This window comes from Anabrus simplex, chromosome 6, assembly GCF_040414725.1.
Source record: "Anabrus simplex isolate iqAnaSimp1 chromosome 6, ASM4041472v1, whole genome shotgun sequence".
NCBI classification, from domain to species: domain Eukaryota; kingdom Metazoa; phylum Arthropoda; class Insecta; order Orthoptera; family Tettigoniidae; genus Anabrus; species Anabrus simplex.
Window position 1 is genome coordinate 170826902 of NC_090270.1, and position 22351 is coordinate 170849252.

Genomic DNA, 22351 nt, shown 5'->3' on the forward strand with positions numbered 1-22351 from the left:
TTTTAAATTAATAGTTTTACTATCCCTATCACATGAAGTGATGAGACAAAACTTTAATAAAGCTAGCTTTTTTTTTTTTTTTTTTTACAAATTTCTTTACGTCGCACTGGCACGGGCATATTTTATGGCGACGGGATATGAAAGGCTTTCATGACCTACCAAAGCAAAAGTACCATGACATAACTTGACTGAATTCATTGTGTTATCTTTTGACCATCAATTTCAAAAGGTAACCATGCAAATATCTATCGGCAAAGGTCTGATTTCACTATTATACTGCAAAATATGTTACTACTAGCTGATGTACCCGTGCTTCTCTATGAAATTCTGTATTGCATACAGATTTCTAGGTTAGGTAGTGTACATGTTGTCAGCAATATTGTATTAATTGCATATCTCTTAACCTTACCCTAGAAACGTGACTGGGAAGTCGCCAAACATCTTTTCTCATATGAATACTGTTTTAGGGAATTTTCATTGTAATGGTAGGCAAACTTGCCTATCTTTAGTCACAATCAGGTTGGGGAGTTTTCATTATAATGGGAGACACTCAATCTCTACCTGTCTTTTTACATCCTCAGAACGACTCTTAGTAGTTTTCCCAACTGAAATGAACATAGTTTATTCAAATGTCAGTAGGAATGGGGCGACAAAAAGCAATGCTTTCATATGAAATGCTTGATCAAATGAAAAACCACACATTTTCTCACTTTTAACTGACAGTACTACGCTACAAGTAACTATTCTCATCTTAGAACCCGTTTTGAAGATCAATTATGGTGTAAAAATACAATGGTTTATTACAATCCACCTATTCAGTACGTAATTAGCTTAGTTAGGATTACATCCTTACTAAATTGTTACATGTGGTACATGTTTTGCTCTTTTTCTGAGCATCATCAACCACAATAGTTTCTCTAGGTTTATTAGGATCTTGACCTTGAACTTTTGAATTAATGCTACTTTACAAACATATGTTTTTTTACCAAATTCTCTGACAATTTTAATTAAATACAGTGTTCATGTATGTATTTTAGCTATGGATCTAAATTACATACATATTTAACTTAATCTATTATAATCTTAAGTTTGTTCTTTAAGCTAAAAACATTATCTAAAACCTTGAAGGTAACATTCTCTCTTAAATATAGAGAATGAACTAGACTCTGTTAATGAACTCATTAAAACTTCACTTAAGATCTGGCTAAAATATTTTGTGTGTTCTTAGAACATTTAGGTGTCTTTAAATTTTCATGCTGCTTCATCTTATGAATTAGAGCTAATTGGTTTTAGCATGTCTATCGTAAATGATATTAGATAGTTTCTCCCTATCGTTGACTTAATGCTGGAATAACTTGTTTTGTCAGACGTCTGTGTGTTGCTTTAGTACTAAAGCGTTGTGTGCTTGTATGGGGCATTAGTCTAAAGGACCACGAACCTACTACGCTGGCGTAGCAGGGGGAGAGGTGATACTCCCATGTGGTGCGTCCCAGGTGGCGGATAGAGGGGGTTCTAACTGGCTTGCTGGCGGATTTGAGGGAAAGAAAACGCCTCTCGCGGACTAAACACACAACCCCCCGTGGATGGGGGACACAGACGAGGAATACACCATGGTATCCCCTGCCTGTCGTAAGAGGCAACTAAAAGGGGCGACCAACGGATGCTTGTATTAGAACCATGAAACTACTTGTGATTAGTACCACCATGCGGGGAACGCCGTGGGTCGCTTTTACTTGCGCATAGTACCACTATGTTAGGTACAAAATAGGTTCGTAATTAGTAGCGACAGAGTGTGTTGCCGGCTTTTACAGTACCTGTGATTAGTACCACTATAAGAGTGACACTATGGTTCTGGCTTGTCTGTGATCAGTACCCACTATATGAGGAACACCGTGGGATAGTGCGAGTCCCTGTGGTTAGTACACGTATGTGATGAACACCATAGATTTGCATTGCCTGTAAATGGCGCCGCAATGCGCAAAATGCCATAGGTCTGTATTACATGTGTGAATTTCATTACCTGTGAGCAGTACCATAATGTGTGGAATACCGCGAGTCTACGCTACTTTTGATTAGTACCGCAACATGAGATACCATTGTTCTATTTTCCTAGCGATAAGTAGCATTATGAGGGGCTGATGGCTTGGATTTTAGACTCCTTTAACTCTTTCCCGTGGGTTGCGTCGTAAAGTATACTGGAGACGCACATTGTCTCTAGCAGGTTGCGTCATAAAGCGTACTGGAGTCGCACATTGTCTCCCGCGGGTTGCGTAGTAAAGCGTACTAGACTTTCAAACCGACTTCCTCTGCCATCTGTCTGCTAAATGTATAACTTTCTGGAAACACTGAATTCCCTACGCTTCCTAGATACAACTGGCATGCACGGAATCCTAAAATAGTGTTCTTTTATACGTTTTCTTAGATAGAATAGGCAGCTGACTGAATGTAAACACATTGCTGCAATATGGCTGCTCATAACTAGTTGAGTACGGAGGATATTTGTTGCAAATTAGATCAATATATTGACAAATGCAATGGTAGTGAGTTTGAAGTTGTAGGTATGATAATAAAAGTGGTATGGGAAGCAGTTGGGACATAATATGAATATGACGGTAATCAAAATATGGCTCAGGACAGGAAATGTTCATTCTCCTTTTAGAATATTAGGCCTACTTATACGAAACTTAATTATCAGTTTTAATTCTCCAGTTAATTATGTTTCGGATTATGATCCTCTACTTAATTACATAATATTCCAACTAATGTCAATTTATCTTCGAATCCCATTCAGTGAAAAATTGTTCACAGTTTGTATGTTGAGAGGAAGTATGATTTGCTATCTAAATATCTTCATCCAATGGACCCCGAAAATGAAATAAATTGGGAGATTCAGGGTGAATTCCTGCGTTATCTGAATTACCAAGAAAATCAGGTCTACCAATTCAGACTGACTTCAAGAACAAGCAATTTAACATTATGCACCACATTGGATGCTTCTTGATGTATCATTCTGAACTGCGTGTCGTGTAATTAGGTGATCTCATTGTATCATTTTAGAATAACTATTGTGTATTTTCCATTGTTACAAAATTTGAAAGCGATATTTTAAGTGGTTTTTGCAGAATAAATTATTTAGTGAAGGTACTCCACAACTATACCTGACAAGCAAATTATTACTCTAGGTTTCACCAGACAGTGAGTCAAAGATAGTCCGTAAAAGGGTTAAACTACAAGCTTCATTGATTCAGTATTATGCTATAGACGCAGTCCCTTGGTCAGTAATACTATTGTTTTACGTCAGTTTCTGTGAATGTGAGGCGTTGCGGGTCGGATCCACACATTGTTTTAAATTCATATCCATCCATTTCTTCTTTGTCCTCACGTTTTGAATTCTGGTCAGTGGAGGATTTTGGAGTTTTAATTTGTCATTATATTTCGTCTCATTTCGTACCATTCGGGGCTGATGACCTAGGTGTTAGGCCCCTTTAAACAAGAAGCATCATCATCAGTCTTAAGGGACGCTCTAACTTAAATTTGAAATTTGATGTCAACTATCCAAATTTAGACGAGCTTGTTGATATATCTGTAACAAAGAAAAATTACGTATAAATATCTTCTAGTAGTCTGTGCGAGCCTCACTTTAAAAGGAATCTTCACGTACCTCTCCGACTGCTGCCTATATGTCTGGTAGTGTTTACAACTTCGTGTCAATTGCTTGTCACTCCATGAGCACTCCTTGTATTGTACAAGTGAGTGCCTTTTGGCGGGGAGTTGGAAGGGGAAGTAGAAGAAGGCGGCGCTTTGAAGGCTGGTGTGGTTTGTGGAGGGGAACGCCTAGAGGAAGGGTAGGGAGGGGTTGAGTTTGTTTCTGTAGTGGGATTATTGATGTTTTTAGGAACAAAAATGTTAGAAAATTTATTTATACGTGACTTAAGTGTTTGTATTAATTTTGGTAATTGTTCTAATAGGAGATTCTCTACTTCAATCTCATCGTTTAGGTTTTTATCTTTGTTAAACCGCAGATCTAAATGAATGTAGATATTTTCCAACTCCGTCATCCATTTTCCCTTTTAGATTTTCTGATAATTAAATCTCTCTATGGTTGTGAAACGGTGTCCTGTTTCTTGCATGTGAGCGCCCATTGCGGAATGTTTATTATGTTTTGCTGCATTAACATGTTCTAGGTATCTAGAAAGAAAATTTTGGCCAGTTTGGCAAACATAAGAAAATTTGCATTTTGTGCAAGTGATTCTGTAGATTCCTTATCTTTGATATTGGTTATTATTTGAATTTACCTTATTATGATTGAAAAAAATATTTCGGTTTTTGTTTTGGATTTTAAAGGCAATGTTCATTTCTCGTTTTCTTATAACATTAGTGACTTGATAAATGGCTTGATTAGTAAAAGTAAATGTTGCACACTTGGATTGTTTGGTTTTATCTGGGATGAGATTACCAGCCATTCTCAGTTTCACCTTGTTAATGGATCTTATGACCATCTCTGTTCTATAACCATTGATGGATGCTAGGTCCTTTATGAAATTGAGCTCCTTCCTTAAACCTATGTTTGCAAGAGGAATTTTGAGGGGTCTGTAAACCAAACTGAAAAAAGCTGCTTGTTTGTGAGATTTAGGATGGAGTGATTCATTTTTAATTGTTACAGGAGCAAACGTCCATTTTCAATGAATTTGAAAATCAAATTTGTTTTCTGTATGCTTTATATTAATGTCCAGAAAATTTATTGAGTTATTATTTTCCTCCTCATTAGTGAATTTTATGTTAATAGCTAACATTTATATGGACCATTTGGAACATGACGAAATATTGACAAACATAGGGGCTACATCTATGGCTGAGATATGTGGACGACACCTTTGTCATAGTAGTAAACAAAATAACAGTGAGAAAATTCTTGACTTCTTAAATAATCTTGACCATAACATAAAACTACTAAGTGAGCCTCTTCCTTAAGTGTGCACACTGCTCCTTCAAAACAGCGCATCAAATTAAGGATCAAATAGCTGCAATAGTATGATTAACCAGTGTGTTTCGTACCAGGAGTATCAGAAAATGTATGAACCAGAGGAATCTCATGCTAAAGAAGAAAGGTATTTAACTCCCCAGCGATTTCCTCCAGTATTCGGTCAGCGTGTTATACTCGGTACGCAGCAGTAATCCCATCTATCGGAGTTGAGTGGCAGCATAAGAGACAAAGAACATCACAATAAACAGTGATCAATGTAGTGTTATTGTTGATCAGCGTTATGAACTTTCCTTATTTTAGGCCTTCACATTTAACTTTCTTCCAACTCTAAAATACCACTTTTATCATAGTCGTTACGGTAAAACTGCATAAAACATAAATGATCGGAAATTGTATTCTTTAACTTTTGTTAGGTAGTACTTTTCGACAGGACCAACAGCATAGGTATTTAAAAATTTAATTTTAGGCACCTTTCCCTGAACTACCATTTCATTCAGGGTGAATAAAATTGTTTATAGCTTAGATTCACCATCATCATCTTCATTTCCCATTTCCAGCTTCCCGGGTCGAGTTGTGAATCAAGGTTACATGTAATAAATATCATTTTTGGTCCGTATTGATGATATTAGATTGAAATAATAACATTAAGTTATTTATTAGACCACCTAATCAATACAAAATCGTCTTGGATGATTTACATAAATTTGTTAGCTAATAGTGGGACATGTTTCGCCTTCTCTGAAGGCATCATCAGCCATAGTCTTAACCTTAAATTAAAAATAAGTGTCTAAATAACATGTAGTAATGAAATGAATTTTAAAAATCTTGAAGAGATTTGAAGTAAAATAACATTAAAAATAACATCATTCAAACCATCATTGTTATTTTTAATGTTATTTTACTTCAAATCTCTTCAAGATTTTTAAAATTCATTTCATTACTACATGTTATTTAGACACTTATTTTTAATTTAAGGTTAAGACTATGGCTGATGATGCCTTCAGAGAAGGCGAAACATGTCCCACTATTAGCTAACAAATTTATGTAAATCATCCAAGACGATTTTGTATTGATTAGGTGGTCTAATAAATAACTTAATGTTATTATTTCAATCTTGTGAATCAAGGACCTGCATCGCTGCCTGTGTCTCCACCCCTCTTCTGCTTTTTTTTTAAGTACCTCTTCTGGTTTTCCTCTCCTCTTCTCTATGCACTCCCACACTGAATCTGACTGCCTCTTTTGGGGTCTTCCTCAGGGTCTCTTTCCTGTTAACTTCTCCGAAAAAGCTTCTTCCCCCCCCCCCCCCCCCGCTCTTCCTTCTCCCATTCTCCTCATAGGCCCATACCACTTCAGCTTTGTTGTTCCTATCCTGTCTTGAAGTTTCAAGATTCCTGTCCTTTTCCTTATCTCTTCATTTCTAATTCTATCCTTTCTAGTCTTGCCCTCGATACCTCTTAGAAATTTCATCTCTGCAGCCTGTTCTACTCTCCTGTCGTTTTGTTGTAGTCCACGATCCAGCTGCATAGGTAGTGTGGGTTCATAATAGGTTGAATATAATACTTCCTTACATTACTTTGGGACATCTTGGTTCCACAGAATACCCCTTACACTCTGGTAGAAGCTGTTCGCTTGTTGTATTCTTTTCCTAATTTCCTCGGTTATCTTTCCATCTTCTGTGATCACACTTCCCAAGTACTAGAAACTTTTAACCACTTCCAGAATTTTACCATTCAGTTTTATCTTTCTTCTTCCTTCCCTCTCTCCTTCCTTTCTTTCTTCCTTCCTTTCTTCCTTCCTTCCTTCCTTCCTTCCTTCCTTCCTTCCTTCCTTCCCTTTGTCATCACTATTGTTTTATGAGCATGTATCCGGCAGATAGTGGGTTCGAACCCCACTGTCGGCAGCCCTGAAGATGGTTTTCCGTGGTTTACCATTTTCACACCAGGCAAATGCTAGGGCTATACCTTAAGGCCACGGCCGCTTCCTTCCCAGTCCTAGCCCTTTCCTATCCCATCATTGCCATAAGACTTACCTGTGTCGGTGCGACGTAAAGCAAAATGGCTAAAAAAAATTTAAAAACTTTTACTTTTCTCTGTGCTTACTTTCATCCCAAATTTTTCTGTTCCTTGATTCCATACATATACTTGTTTGTGCACTTCCGTTTCATCCTCACCCGATATCACTATATCATCTGCAAACAACATGGCTTTTGTTGCCTGTCTTCCCAATCTCTGCTTAATCTTCTTACAAATTTCATCCATGACTATGATGAATAGTATGGGGGATAGTATACTTCCCTGTCAGGGATTATTTTCAACTTTAAACCATTTTGTTTTTCCTGTACTAGTCTTCACACTACTAACACAATTTTTGTACATAGCCTGTATCATTTGCACTTCCACTCTGTTAACTTGTTTTTTCCTTAATGTGTCCCATACCGACTGTCTGGGCACACTGTCATAAGCTTTCCCAATGTCAATAAATGCCATCGCTATGTCTTTTCCAAACTCCCATCTTTTCTCAATCATGTGTCTTAATGTAAAGATCATGTCAAACGTTGATCTGTCTTTCCTAAAACCAAACTGTCGTTCCATTTCTCCCAGTATCTTCCTAGTCTTCCTTCCAATACTCTCTCAAATATCTTAGCTAAATAGGCAATAAGGGTGATCACTCTATAGTTATTACATAACTTTTTATTACCTTTTTTAAATATCGGGATAATTAAACCCTTACCCCACTCTTTTGGGATCTCTTTCTTCCAACCACGTATTGCCAACAATTAATCCATTCTTTCTACAAAAATCTATTACCATATCTCCTTCATCTTGAGTTCCATAACTACACAGGCCAATTATCTCTTCTTTTCCCTGTCTGTTCCAACATGTGCATTCATGTCTCCCATTATTATTTTGAAATAATCAGGGCAATGAAATGGTACAGTATATTATTATAATTTACATAATTATGCACGAACTTGGTTTGATATAAATCATAGTCATATTATTTGTGAGGTTATATCATGGGACATCTGCTGTATGAATATTAGTAAGAGTTATTTAATGTAAGAACACGTAATTAATAGTATTTAATTTATTATTACAGTACCTGTATATATTATGTATAATCCAATACAGTGTTCTGCAACACACTGTAATAAGTCCAGAACAATGCAATGTGTGACTGGAATTGTGTAGAAAAATCCGTACATTGTAAATAGGCTATTGGAGAGACTCAAAATTACGAGAAAACATGTTGATTTAAAGATCTTGCTTCAATTTAATTGTAAAACATGTTTAATCGTATTCTTCTAGAAGCCTGGCCAGGCAATGTGTATAAATAGGCAATCTTGGGGATTGAGAGTTGTTTAACTTGAGTTGTGAGTACCAGTCGTTAATGGAGTAGGTGAAGTTATGTTGTGGTTGGTAGTACGTTGACATGTAGTTGCAGCATTCTTCTTCTACTTCATTGTAGAAGTGTTTTATTTCAAGAGGGCAGTTTATTGGCGCGTGCGCGTGTGTGTAGAATATGTGTAAATAACTTGTAAACAAAGCAATGTACGCAAGTGACAGCATTTTATATGCATCTTAGTGGTAACATGAGTACTTCTCCGTATTTCTATTCAATACCTAAGTCTTCGTAAGTAATATAATACTATTTCATATACATCTGTATAGTTATCTATCTTAACAAAAAGGACATACCTTGTGGAGAAAACTTAAGATAGGGAATCGGAAGTTTTACGGGAATAAAGAAGAAAGCGGGTTAAGACGAACAGCAGTTACAATGTTTATACTGAATAACAATAAACTAACAAATCAAAGCAGAAAAAAGACCACATATTTAGGTGCTTAACCTTGAGCATAATAGCCAACGGTTTTGCACAACGAATATAGAATACAATAGAAGACTGTTGTCTTGAAGCTAGAAGGTTCAGTATTACTTACTGAACAGGCCTAATATATTAAAATGTAGGCTGACCGTTGTCAAGCCAGAAAGTTTACTTGAATGAAAAGCCATAAATAGCAACAACAACAAAAAAGTCACAAGAATGAAATTTGAAAAAGATAATACATTAAATATAATGAATTAGATTATCAGCTCCTTGAAGAGGAGATATTCATGGCATTCCATCACAATATACGAATGACTAGAATCAAAACTCTCGGAGGGTGAAATTTATGATACTCCTCCAGGAAGTGCAAAGTCCAGCTAGATCTTCATTAAAAGTGATATTTATAATGTTTAGCCACATATTAAAGTGACTGGTGATTAAAGATCCCAAGGATGAATAGAAAAACCTGTTTTAAAGAAATGTCCTCTCAAAGGGACCTCTTGATGCACTCATGTTTGTGGGCAGATACGCCGAGAATCGAAGAAAGCCCATGCTGATCAAGTCATAGCCCAAATGGCTATGCAATAAGTACAGTTGCTTGCATCAGAGCAAAAGATTTGCCAGCAGTGGCTATAACGTGGTAAGTTAAGTCGACTGCTGCAGGAAGTGCGGATGATTCTTGCCTGCTGAAAGTACAAGCAAGCAAAGTGAGGTGGATGTCCTCGAGTAAAATGCGGCCCGAAAATGTTAGCAATGTGTTGCTGTAGGGAGCTGCCGTAGTGAGCAGGGCTGAGAACTCGGCTGATGAGTACAGAATAGCAAGGCAGGAGCTGACGTTATGTAGCAGCGGAGAAAGTTCTCGAAGCGGAGAATGAAAGTAGTGCTGAGAAAACTAACAATAACATTACTATAGAGAAAAACAAAGGAATATCAAAAATACAGAATAATCGGAAAAAATGTCTTGGAGCAATATTAACAAGAAAAGATGAATAAATAATTCCAAGGGACCAAAATAATAAATTATAAAGAGTATCCAATGAAAGCTAGGACAGCAACTGAATACATTATTGGTACCAAGCAGCGAGAAAGTTGCCGATGACGTAAACAGCCATGTTCAGGTGAAAGTAGCCTATCAAACACCGAGAATGAAAGGCAGCAGGGTCAACATACCGAGAGAGTAAAGAGGCAAGAAGTTTCCATTAAACCTGCAACATGAATGAACGCCGAAAGGAATTTGTAGTCTTTGAATAGAAAGCTACAAAAGGATTTAACAGATTAAAGGTAAGATAATAATAATTTTAGTAAAATGAGAGGTACCAAAATTAATACACAAATAAAAAAACTGTCAGCATGTTCATGTAAAGCATGAGCCATATTCGGGGGAGGGCAAGAGAAACCATAAAAGAGAAACTCTTCCAGGACTGACTTATAAATTATGAAGTATCTAAAGGCAGAGGACAAAAAAAATGTAATAGGTCTAATAAAGACTCCACCATTTGTGCGGACCTTAACAACCCGTATCCTTTTATCACGTCCAGCAAAATGCTGGTTAACTCTACCCAATTGTCAAACTAGAGGAGGGTTTAGTTCATGAAGGAGGGCCAAGTCGCCTTCTTTTAGGTTAGGTTGATCCATCTTCCATTTATTTTTTACCTGCTGCTGATCAAGGTACTCCAGCTGCCAGCGCTGCCAGAATATATTATGAGCAGCTTGGTAAAGAATAGTCATGTCTCCATAGGGACACCGGAGGAGAGGAAGTCAATGACTGACCTACCAACAAATATGTAGGCGTGAGTGGGAGGAGATCTTTGCTAGGAGCTTTATGTCGCACCGACACAGATAGGTCTTATGGCGACGATGGGATAGGAAAGGCCTAGGAGTTGGAAGGAAGCGGCCGTGGCCTTAATTAAGGTACAGCCCCAGCATTTGCCTGGTGTGAAAATGGGAAACCACGGAAAACCATTTTCAGGGCTGCCGATAGTGGGATTCGAACCTACTATCTCCCGGATGCAAGCTCACAGCCGCGCGCCTCTACGCGCACGGCCAACTCGGCCGGTGGGAGGAGATCTAGTGGGTCCTGAGACAAAAGAGTAAGTGGCCTAGAATTAACTATGCCCTCAATAAGAATGAGGAAAGAATTAAATTCATCATAAGAAAAGGAAGATGAATTCAAAATTCTTTTCATATGATGTTTGGTAAGTTTAACGCAAGATTCCCAACGACCACCATGATGTGGTCCATATGGGGGAATGAAATTCCACTTAAATCCTTTCGCATAAGTGAAACTTCGTATTTTCTGTTGAGCTGAGGAAGAGAAAATAGCTCGCTACAATTCTTCAGAAGCTCCAAAAAAGGTTCTAGAACTATCAGAAAAATACCTCGGAAGGGACACCTCTACGGGAAGAAAATTGAGAAAAAGCAGCTAGAAAATAAGTAGACGCATTAGTTATGAGTTCAAGATGAATGGTACCAGTGACCATACAGATAAATAAGACGATATAAGTCTTACCTAAGGTCTTCGAGGTAGTGCTCATAGGGTTAGTGCGATATAGAAAGGGACCAGTGTAATAAACGCCAGTGAATTGAAAAGGCCGACAAGATTGAGACCTAAAAGAAGGTAAATCACCCATAAGCTGAGAGGCAGTGAAGGCTTAGCACGAAAACACCTGACACATTTGCTTATCACGGAATCAACCTCATGAATTCCATTAATAAGCAATAATGTTCACGAATGAGATACAACAAGGTGTGAGCGCCAGCATGCAAATTCTTATAATGGAATTGCCTTATGATCAACTTGGTGACATGCTGCTTAGAAGGCAAAATAATGGGATATCTCTTATGTTCCGGCAAAGCAGAAGCATAAAGTCTGCCACTTACTCTTATAATGTTGTCGGGATTGAGATAAGGGGACAAAGACAAAAGCTTGCTACCCCTGGTCAAGGGATGATCCTTGCTCAGGGATTGAAACTCATCAATAAAGGTTTCCTGCTGCACCAAAGATACAATTTTTGCAGTGGCCACTCTTAATTCTCTAGCAGTTACAAATATTTGAGGTTTCAAAGGCTGGTGTAACACAACGAACTTCCATCTTAAAATATAGGCCATCACTCTCACAAGCTTATGAAAAGTAGAAAAAATTTTAAGCACAGGGAAGGTTTCCATAGCAACATGCACAGCAACAAGAGCTTTACGAACTTTGGTTGGATTAACAACCTCCAAGTTGGGGTAAGTTGGCCATTGTAAGGGGGACTGGATGAGCCAAGAAGTACAATGCCAATATAATTTAAAGCTGGCTAATTATTTTAGGAGTACATCCTCATGAGATGATGTCGGCAGGATTTCTGCGAGTGGGAAATTATGCCAGAAATCAAGAGGCGCGATTCGTAATCTTTGCAATATTGCTAGCAACAAAAGGCTGGCAATGAGAAGCAGGCTTTGCTATACAAGATAAAACAATTTTAGTGTCAGTCCAAAAGAAAGTTTTATAAATACACACTTCCAAATTCTGAAGCAATTTGTCAGCTAAATTCACGGCCAATAAAGCAGCACAAAGCTCTAGCTTAGGTAGAGAGATAGTTTTTAAAGGAGTGACCTTAGATTTAGTAGACAAGAGATCAGAAAAGGAAGGTTCATTCGTGAAAATGATATAGACACAGTACCCATACGCCTTTTCGGAACTGTCGGGAAACGGATGAAGCTCTAAATTGTCCACAGGAGGGTGCTCAGTAAGAACTCTAGGAATAGAAATAGCAGAAATTTCAAAAGACCATTTCTGTACTTGAGCGGGAGAAGAAAGGCTGGAGGTACAGCTTCATCCCAATCAGCTTTCAATGACCACAATTCCTGCATGAAAAGTTTTGCTATAACCACTGTCGGAGCTAAAAATTGCAGAGTATCAAAATTTTTAGCGATTTCTGATAGAATTTGACACTTAGTAATGGGAAGATCTGGCGACAGTAAGACTTTATAGGTAAACGAGTCCTGCTTAGGACACCAATATAAACCGAGAGCCTTAACAGTAGTTTCATCCTTAAATAATTCCAAGGAATTACAAACTAATTTTCATTAGGAAAAGAAGTTTAAAACTCACTACAATTGAGCCCCATTTATGCAAAGAAAATCCACCACATTTAAGCAACAGGACCAAGCCTTCAGCCACCTGGGTAGCTTCTGACACTGTAGAAAAATAAGGTAAAAAATCATCCATATAAAAGGATGAAGTCAAAGCTTGTTTAACTTCTAGAGGAAATGAGCAGCCGTCAAGCTCAGCGAGATGTTGAAGGGTCCTTATAGCTAAAATGGCGGAAGTCTTAACCCATAAGTCAGGGTTTTTAACCAAAAGGTTTTGTAGGATTATCGCGCCAAAGAATTCTTTGCAAATCCTGTCGAGTAGGAGCAACAAGAATCTGACGATACATTTGTTGAATATCAGCTATAAGTGTGACAGGGAACAGTAAAAAATTCAAAAAGATAATAGATAAATCGACTTGAATTGTGGGGTCGGTCAACAAAGTGTCGTTCAAGGAAATTCCTTGACTGTCCAAGGCGGAGCTATTTAATACTACTCAAATTTTTTTTGAAGTTTTCTTTTTTGTTTTTTCAAATGGTATGATGGTTAAGGTATACCGAATATGAAAGACTAGTATCCTTAGTTCTCTTTACCACCCCCATGTGGTTTAAAGCTTCATACTCTTCCATAAATTGATGTTTAAGAAGAATATGTTCCCAAATATTTTCTGGATATGGTCTCGGGTATTCCCAATTGGTGTACGTGTAGCAGAAGCCACTCCTTCTAAATAAAGCCATGCTATAGAAAACGTGCCAAACCATCAGCTGAAAAATAGTGTATTACGAGATGTACTTACGAATGTAATACGTATTGACTGGGAGCATTATTTTGATAACTGCGGCTTTTGAAAGCCGGACTCTTATTTTCAAGCATATTTCATGCTTGTTCTGTACATTTATCACATCAGGATTTACCTAAACAGCTGTAAATGAGGTAAGAGAGACTACATTTTTAGGTTAGGTATGCTATCGCCCGGGTAGTGCCAAAAGTTCCGTGACAGAAAGAATAAAAATAACAGGAAAGTTTGTCGCATCCATGGATATCTACAGGTGTGGCGGTAATGAGTTTTATTATAATGATTTATTTTGTAAGTCTGTTGTCTCCGGTTTTATTTAATTAACGCATACCCTAGAATGTTTTGTTTGGCGTCTCCAAAAATCGCTAACCGTGGGGACATAAAATAAATATTATTTGTTACGTACATTGGCGAGTAAAACAATCGTTATTGTTACCGAGTTTTTGTGGTAGTTATGCATGAAAGAAGGTGCGGGGTGGTGAACGGGTCTCAAGCTACTAAAGTAAAATTAATTTAAAATTTAACAAGGTTATATTTTCTTTTTTAAAACAAAGAAATAACAAGCATGGCAGGTACAAGGTAGCAAGTCCAAAGGGTAGTTACAATATTTACAGGAGTTGGGCTTCGCGCCCTGACTACACAATGCTAGGGCAATCAGCCCAATTTTACCCCAAACACAAGTTTCAACAGAGGGGCAGAAAACCCCATTCATGCCTAGGAGCCCTTGCTCCAAATTACACAGAAAAGCCTCCACGAGGCGTACAACACTATTTTCAAAAGAGCCACTTGCTCTCAAATTTAAGCCTCTCCCAGGCCACACCAAACTCCACCTTCAAGTTGTCCTCAACGGACCTAAACACAGGGGTAGAATACCCAATCTACTGAGGTCTATAAAATGAAAAGAAGGTTAATTAAATGACCTCTAAGGTAACAATTTGAGAGGAGGCGAACTTGCACTCCTAATACACTTTGATTAAGACCTACTTGGCACTAGGCCGTTAATACAAGGGCTAATCCCATACTAAAGAGGTGACTTAAGAAGAGAACAATTTGTTTTACGTTAACGAAGAATAGGTTGAGAAAAATAAGTTCACCTCAAAACAATATGAGTGGGAGCTCGAGAGGGTTAGCACTCTCTGTCCCAGTATGTAGCTTTAAAAGAGAATATATAAAAGAGTAGTTACATTTAGGAAAAGGTTACATGGTGGAACGATTAGAACCCGCCCCGAGAGTTAAACTGCTGAGCTAGCCAAGAAAGAAGTTATTAATTGGCCATTACCTTGTTGTTGACCGCTGCCGAGGAAAGAGGCGCTTCCCGCCTCCTGCTATGTACTTTATACACTGAAAGATGGAACAGAAGTGGCCCGGAGACCCTAAAATCAGCAGTTTAAATACTCTCGCGGAAGGTTCTAGGCGTTAGGGGAATGAGAACACCCTCCCACGAGGATTTTATTGGTTCATCAATAAACCCCCTACACAATACTAAGAAGAAACACATAATTGGTGGAAAATTAATTTAAGAAATTCGGGATAGGCTAGATTTAAAACAAGGGGAAAGAAGGGGTAAATATTGCCAACTTAACTAAAGACTGAAAGAAATTTAGCGACGAACAAACATTTGAAATAAAAATTTCTCCAACAAAATAGTTCTTTGACTCCGCACTAGGTTGCACTATTGTTGATCTTCAGTAGTGTCCTCTAGAAGAGAAAGTTCACACTTCTTACTTCAAGCGAAACAAAAACACATCAAAAATGACACAGTTCAAAAACTCAAAATTTTCCACGTGGTGACATCTTCTGAGAAAGTAGAGAATTAATAGCGTAGATAAAGTTCAGACTTCCTCCAGCAGAGGAGTTTCAACTGGCGCAAATTTTAAATTAGCGGCGTGGAGGTGTACCGCCCGGTACAGTTATAATTCGATAATTTTTTATCACGCTTTAAACTTTTTAAAAATGCTATTTGTTCGTGGCGTCGACCTATAGAGATCTTTTGCCCCTACTTGCACCATGTGATATGAACCTGCGTGTAATTGGAATGGAGGAAGTGTAGAGTGTTGAATGTGAGGAAAGGAACGTTAAGGGTGACACAAACATCCAGTCCCCAGGCCAGGCATATTAATCATTTACAATTAAAAATGACCCAGCCAGGAATCGAACCCGGGGTCCGCCGGGTGACAGGCGGACGCGTTGCCCTCTATACCGCAGGGCCGGACACATTTTAAACTTACTTCTCTCTGAAAAATACCTATATTGGGCCCAGTTACGAGATACCGTATAATTCCGAATACCACCCAACCCTTTTTTGCCCAAAATATTGGTTCTAAATCTTGGGTGCGGGTCGTATTCAATCCGTTCATTCTCGTAAATATTTACTACATTTACGGGGTATTGAAATAAATTTGAATACGGTTACCGTAGTCAAGAAGCACATGTAAATGGGCATTCGGGTCTTATTGTGCTTTAGTTGTGTTCTAGAAAACAAGATCGATTTTTTTCTCAGTACGGTTACAGTGGCATGTAAACGCGAAATGTAAGGTAATGAAATACGGTAAATCAAAGAATACGGGTAAATATGCGGTAAATATGAAAGTCGCTGCTGCGGATGCTCGATTGTCACTTGTTTCACAAGTGTTGGTGGCATGCTGGGTGCGCAAATAGCTGATATCGTGGGATATCATACTTTGCGAGAGTCGAGACTGTTGATTACAGAACACTACCTCGCTCAATTCCGTATCTGTCCCGTAAAAGTGCTGTCTCGATAGCACTGCCTGCTCGATAGTAAGCGATGAATTCAAAACGGCATCTGCGGTCATTTACTGTGCGTGAGAACCTTAAAAGCGAAGCTGAAATACACGCAAATGGTGCCGCTGGCAGAAAGTACGATATTGATGAATCGTGTATTCGTAATTGGAGGAAGAAGATGGAAAGACTTCTAAAAAGTAACCGCGATCGCAGAGCGTTCCGCAGGCGGAGAGCAGTGTTTCTGGAAATTGAAGAACGACTCCTCAAATTTGTGATAGAAAGACTGAGTTAGGATATAGTGTTTCTAGTGAAATGTGTCAGTTGAAAGCGTTAGAGATCTCAGATGAACTCAAAACACAGGATTTTACTGCAAGTCGCGGATGGATCTGAAACTTTTATCGCAGAAAGGGATTGTGCATTCGGAGACGTACGTCTATTTACAACGTCTCCCTGGGGCGTATGAAGAAAAATTAACGGCCTTTCAGCGTCACATTCATTTGAGAAAGCAAAATTATTTGCTGTCGCAAATTGGGAATGCTGACTAGACACTTGTCTATTTTGAAATGCCGTTGGAAAGTACAGTGGCTACGAAGGGTTCTAAAAGTGTAACCATCAGAACAGGTGGTAACAGAAAGCAACGATGCACGGTAATGTTGTGCGTATTAGCGGATAGAACCAAACTCCCTCCATATGTTGTTCTGAGAAGGAAAACACTTCCGAAAGGAAACTTGCCGTCCGGTGTTATTGTTAGAACGCATGAGTCCGGCTGGATGGGCACTGCGATAGTTGAGGAATGGGAGAAGTGAGTTTGGCAACGTTGCCCGGGAGCTTTGTTACAAAAACGAAACATGTTTGTGTTGGACAGTTACAGAGAACATACAACTGACGCCGTTAAAGATATGGTGAGGAATGGAAGAACCGATGTTGCGATAATTCCCGGAGGATTCACTTCTATTCTACAGCCGTTGGATGTGTCTGTGAACCGGCCTTTCAAAACTGCAATGAAACAGTTGTACAGTGAATGGATGTCTGATGCTGATCGCGCATTAACACCAACCGGTCGAGTGAAGAGGCCTGAAGTAGCGCTGTTAACGGAGCGGTTGTTTACGGATCGGAGGCTCCGGGCGCTTTCAATCGGTGCCTCCGGAGAACCTCCGATTGAATTACAAGCGCGTAGTTTAAACTTGATACGGGATAAATGAACGAGCATTTGTACAGGGATTTATAACTCGTCGCTGTTAATGTGAGAAACTACGCCCGTCCGTTAATACTTTAGTTATTAGGCAATATTACAGATAGCATTCTTACGTACAAACATAATAATTATGTAACAGAACCTCCGATTGAATGACAAGCGCGTTGTGTGAACTTCATACAGGAGGAATGAACGAGCATTTTCACAGAAATTTATAACTTGTCGCTATTATTGCGCGAAACTACACTCCTTTAACTTTTTTTAAATGCTATATGTTCGGGGCGTCGACCTTTGAAGATTTTTGCCTCTACTTGCACCATATGTGAGGAAACCTGCGTGTATTATGTAAATGGCGGTAGTGTAAAGTGTTGAATGTGAGGAAAGGAACGTTAAGGATGACACAAACGCCCATTTCCCAGACCAGGGATACTAATAATTTCAAAAAAAAAAAAACCCTGACCCGGCCGGGAATCGAACCCGGGGCCGCCGGGTTACAGGCGGACGCGTTGCCACCGACACCGCGAGGCTGGTATTTACGAGTCATTTGTGCCATGTTTTACAGTGCAGCACTTACAGACTTGAACCGCTTGAACTCCTCCCTCCGCTCGTAAATAATCATCCATTACTTCTGCACGTCTTTCGCTTTTTTTACATATGTTCAGAAATTAAAAGCGAATTCAAATTTAACTTGAAACTACTGTATTCTAGTGTCAATATAATGGGAATATTTCCATAATAATGATAATAATAATGAACGAAGTGTACTGTGTAAGTTCTACACAGGTAGGGCCTGCACTTTTCTGAGAAACAAATGAACCTATTTAGATATATTGTTTGTTGTATCTACAGGGTTTATACCTACAGGTATATGGGGTATGTATTATATGTCGATATAATTGCATTTTCTTGATAACAAATGAGAGGATGCATTAATTATTCTGAATGACTATACGTTCTTTGTTAAGGGTTATTGTATGGAATATCGGTGACATAGATCAATTTATGTGTATGTAGGTAACGATTTTTAGTAGGGCGCCTACATTCATGGACGTAAGTTTGAAATTGCAGCCTACTACGTCCTTACACTCGGAGCTACTGTTGCGAATAGGAGGCGGTCCTCCGATTAACCTCCGGAGCTCCGTAACTGCTTTGCCTCCGTCGGTAATACCGGAGATCACCGGAGGAGCGCTGTAATCGTATTATCCGATTCATTCAACAGGAGGTCCGCCTCATCACAGCGCTAGCCTGAAGTGGGACTAATATCAAGCTGGATCAAGACTGCATGGGCACGCATTCCCAGCGATCTAGTGTCCATAAATGTTGAATTTCAAATTCAGTGGACGGTAGTGAGGACGACTATTTGTGGAAAGATGTCGGCTATGAAAGTTCCTAAGGTGAAACTTCAGATGACCACGGTGAATTGTGAATGATCTGAGTATTGGACCAATTTTATTTACAATTTTTGTGATGATTTTATTAATTGTAAGCTATTTTAATTGATATGTGTGGTATATTTGAAGAAAATTAAATGGGTATGTAAGTTACTTGATTTTTTTTTTTTTCTTCTGTATTTTGCAGTCTCAAATTAAGGGTGCAGTCTCAAATTATGAGTGCAGGTCTTATTTAGTGGCGGGTGGTATTCGGGATTATACGGTATTAAAGAATCACTTTGTTAACGATCTTGGCCTGCATTATTAATAGCAACAAACCTGCATATGTTTCAACTAAAGTAAACTAGTTTCCTCATCACAAAATGGTGCAGCTCTTTTTAGACTTTCCCCCTGTGGTGTAGTGTTGCCTGTACTATTTTACCTCATATCAGCCTTCCTATCATTCATAAATCTCTGGCAGTATGGTACCAGGAATTGAACTCAGCCTCCCGAGAACGGCAGCTAATTGTGCTAACCATTGCGCTGGCGGACATTCTTAACTACAAAACAGACAAATAGCATGACTGATGCATACTTGCCGTGTGCAGATCGGACACAAAGCTATTCACCTATCTGTGGAATGTAATCAGAGCTGCATTAGATCTACGCTTCGGAGGCGGAAATTTCTTAACTACGAAACTCGTGTACCGCATGACTTCGACACGTGTTTTCATTGCATGGGTTGTGTGGACGAAATGATTCACAAATTTGTGCCATGTCATCAGAGCTGCAATATGACTTGTACCCGCTTCGATGCAGAATCGTTGTTCTTCTCTGACGAATTACGTTGGGGGTCTTGTATGCGAGATGTATTTTTGTCATTTTCTTCATTTTGAAAAGCAGGGGGGGGGGGGGGGATGTGATGCACGAGGGCAGTCTAATACGTGAGTAAATACGGTATTATTTCCTGTTTTTAACCATTCACTTGATCTCAGTAGATTATTTTGTATTTAAAGGAATTTAAAATCCAAACTTTGGCAGAAATTCAGCCCTCACAAATGCCAGTGCTTGGTCTTACCCATTATAAAAATAGCTATGTGATCTATGCCAAACTCATTGTGGATATTTTATGCAACATATCATTCAGTGAATACCTTTTTGTTTTGCTAAGGGCTTTACGTCACACCGACACAGATAGGTCTTATGGCGACGATGGGATAGGAAAGGCCTAGGAGTTGGAAGGAAGCGGCCGTGGCCTTAATTAAGGTACAGCCCCAGCATTTGCCTGGTGTGAAAATGGGAAACCACGGAAAACCATCTTCAGGGCTGCCGATAGTGGGATTCGAACCTACTATCTCCCGGATGCAAGCTCACAGCCGCGCGCCTCTACGCGCACGGCCAACTCGCCCGGTCGGTGAATACCAAGAAGTACTTTGCCATTGGTGTAAGAAGCTGTTGCAATTCTTTGTTGTTCCCTCGTTGGTAGTATTGGCTGGTACACAGTGCTGCATATTAGAAGATATTTTCAGGGAAGTACTCCTGAAAGTATATTGCTGGGATTTTAGGCTCTTAAAATTGTATATCATTGTCCCCTTCACACTAATCCTACTAAATTGTCCTTGAAGTTTTGTTTTGACTACATTATTAATTTCAGTTTACTTTAGGTATTTGTTTTTCCTGTTTGTCATTTGTTAAATATTAAATCAAATGAACAGACATTGTTGGGTGAGCTTTTTCAAAATTCAGTTTTCTGAGGTGTAGTATTTCACTCTTTCATACAATTGTAAAAAAGCATTTTAGGTAATTGAAATGATTAAACCTTCATTTCAGTTGAAGTATGCAAATTTCATAATGGTACCTCTGTTGTATGTGCGGAATTTTACATAAATTGGCCTGTTACTAAAGTGTGACCTGCGATCATGCCCGAGGTTGCCAATGTAGTCCTTGATCCCTTACAAATTGGTAACCCGTGGGATGTATGATGGTAAGAAGGGAGAGGGCGAAACATGGTGGCGGCACGTAGGCTTCTCCTGTCAAGTAGCTCGAATGGATCTGCTCAAGGCTTAAAACATCCTCATTGGACAGATGAATCCCCATCAACAGCATCATATACCTCACTCCATACGAATACTGTGGAGAGGTTTCTTCCTGAAATATAAATTGTAGTGGCTATGGCTAATTTTCATCCTCCATTGTCACCGGCCAGGTCTAATGCTCAGATTTTATACCCTGACTCTTAAAGGAAATTCAACCAGCCCAGTTGACGGTGTGGTTGGTGGCGCACAGATGTGAGCTTGCATACTTCAGATAGTGGGTTTGAACCCCACTGTTGGCAGCCTTTAAGGTGGTTTTCCATAGTTTCCCATTTTCACACCAGGTTGTACCTTAAGGCCACTGTCGCTTCCTTTCCACTCTTAACACTTTATCCCATCGTTGCCATAAGACCTATCTGTGTCGATGCGACGTAAAGCAAAATTTTTATTAGAGAGAGAGATAGCGAGAGCGAGAAAATCCATTAGCATCTGGTGTTTCCATTATTGAATGTAACCCTTTTTATGTAGTTGGTTAGCATTTTGTTCCTGAGATTGTGGGATTGATCCTTGCTGAGGTTAGTTATAACTGGATGTGATTAAACATGACAACTCTGTTGTTTGTTTCTAGCTATGAACTCTTTCGGGAAAATATCCCAGTACCTTTGTGTCTGTTAAAACTGTTAACAGTTAAAAAACAAAACAAATATTAAACTTAATAATTCTTTTAAATATTTGATTCAATTACAACAATTCTTTCCAGCATTTGATTCAGTTATGCTATTTCAGAACAGTGTTGTTCATAACTATATGTGGTAGTTTTACACTTGAATTCTTTGTTGTGAATGCTAAATCACTAAATAAATAAATAAATGAGTGGCTGTTTTAATGTTGTCATTCTTCAATTACTGAAGATTAAAGCTTATAAATGGCTTGAAGATTTTTATATTTTTGTTACCAGGCCTGTGGGACCACCATATATGGACTTCAAGAAACTCTCCTTTAAATGAAAACAAACAACTATTATCGAGTTGTAGTACTCTTCCTGAGAAAACTCCTGAAGGCTACCGTAGAATAAGAGGATCGCACGTAGGTGAGAAAAAATTTATGCTAAAGGGTTTCTATTTTGATTAAGCGTAGTTAGTGGTAAGACATGTTTCTCTAAATGATATATTCCTTTATTTGAATATTAAAATTAATTAAGACATTAATACTGTACCGTTTTCATCGTCCTGATAACGAGATAAACGTGGTCGTACGGCATTAGAATTTGCCCTGCACGCGAGAAGATTCACTTGGTTGGGCTATACATTAAAAAAAAAATATATATATA

General features: G+C 38.7%; 1 protein-coding gene across 6 annotated transcripts in view; it reads left to right on the top strand.

Annotated features, from left to right (window-relative positions):
• Positions 1–22351, top strand: part of Marf1 (meiosis regulator and mRNA stability factor 1-like protein) — an 818555-nt gene that overhangs the window by 283074 nt on the left and 513130 nt on the right. For all 6 annotated transcript variants that reach the window (XM_067150043.2, XM_067150047.2, XM_067150048.2 and 3 more), the window contains exon 9: positions 21980–22111. In XM_067150043.2, coding sequence (XP_067006144.2) covers positions 21980–22111 — 132 coding nt within the window. The remainder of the gene's footprint in view (positions 1–21979; positions 22112–22351) is intronic.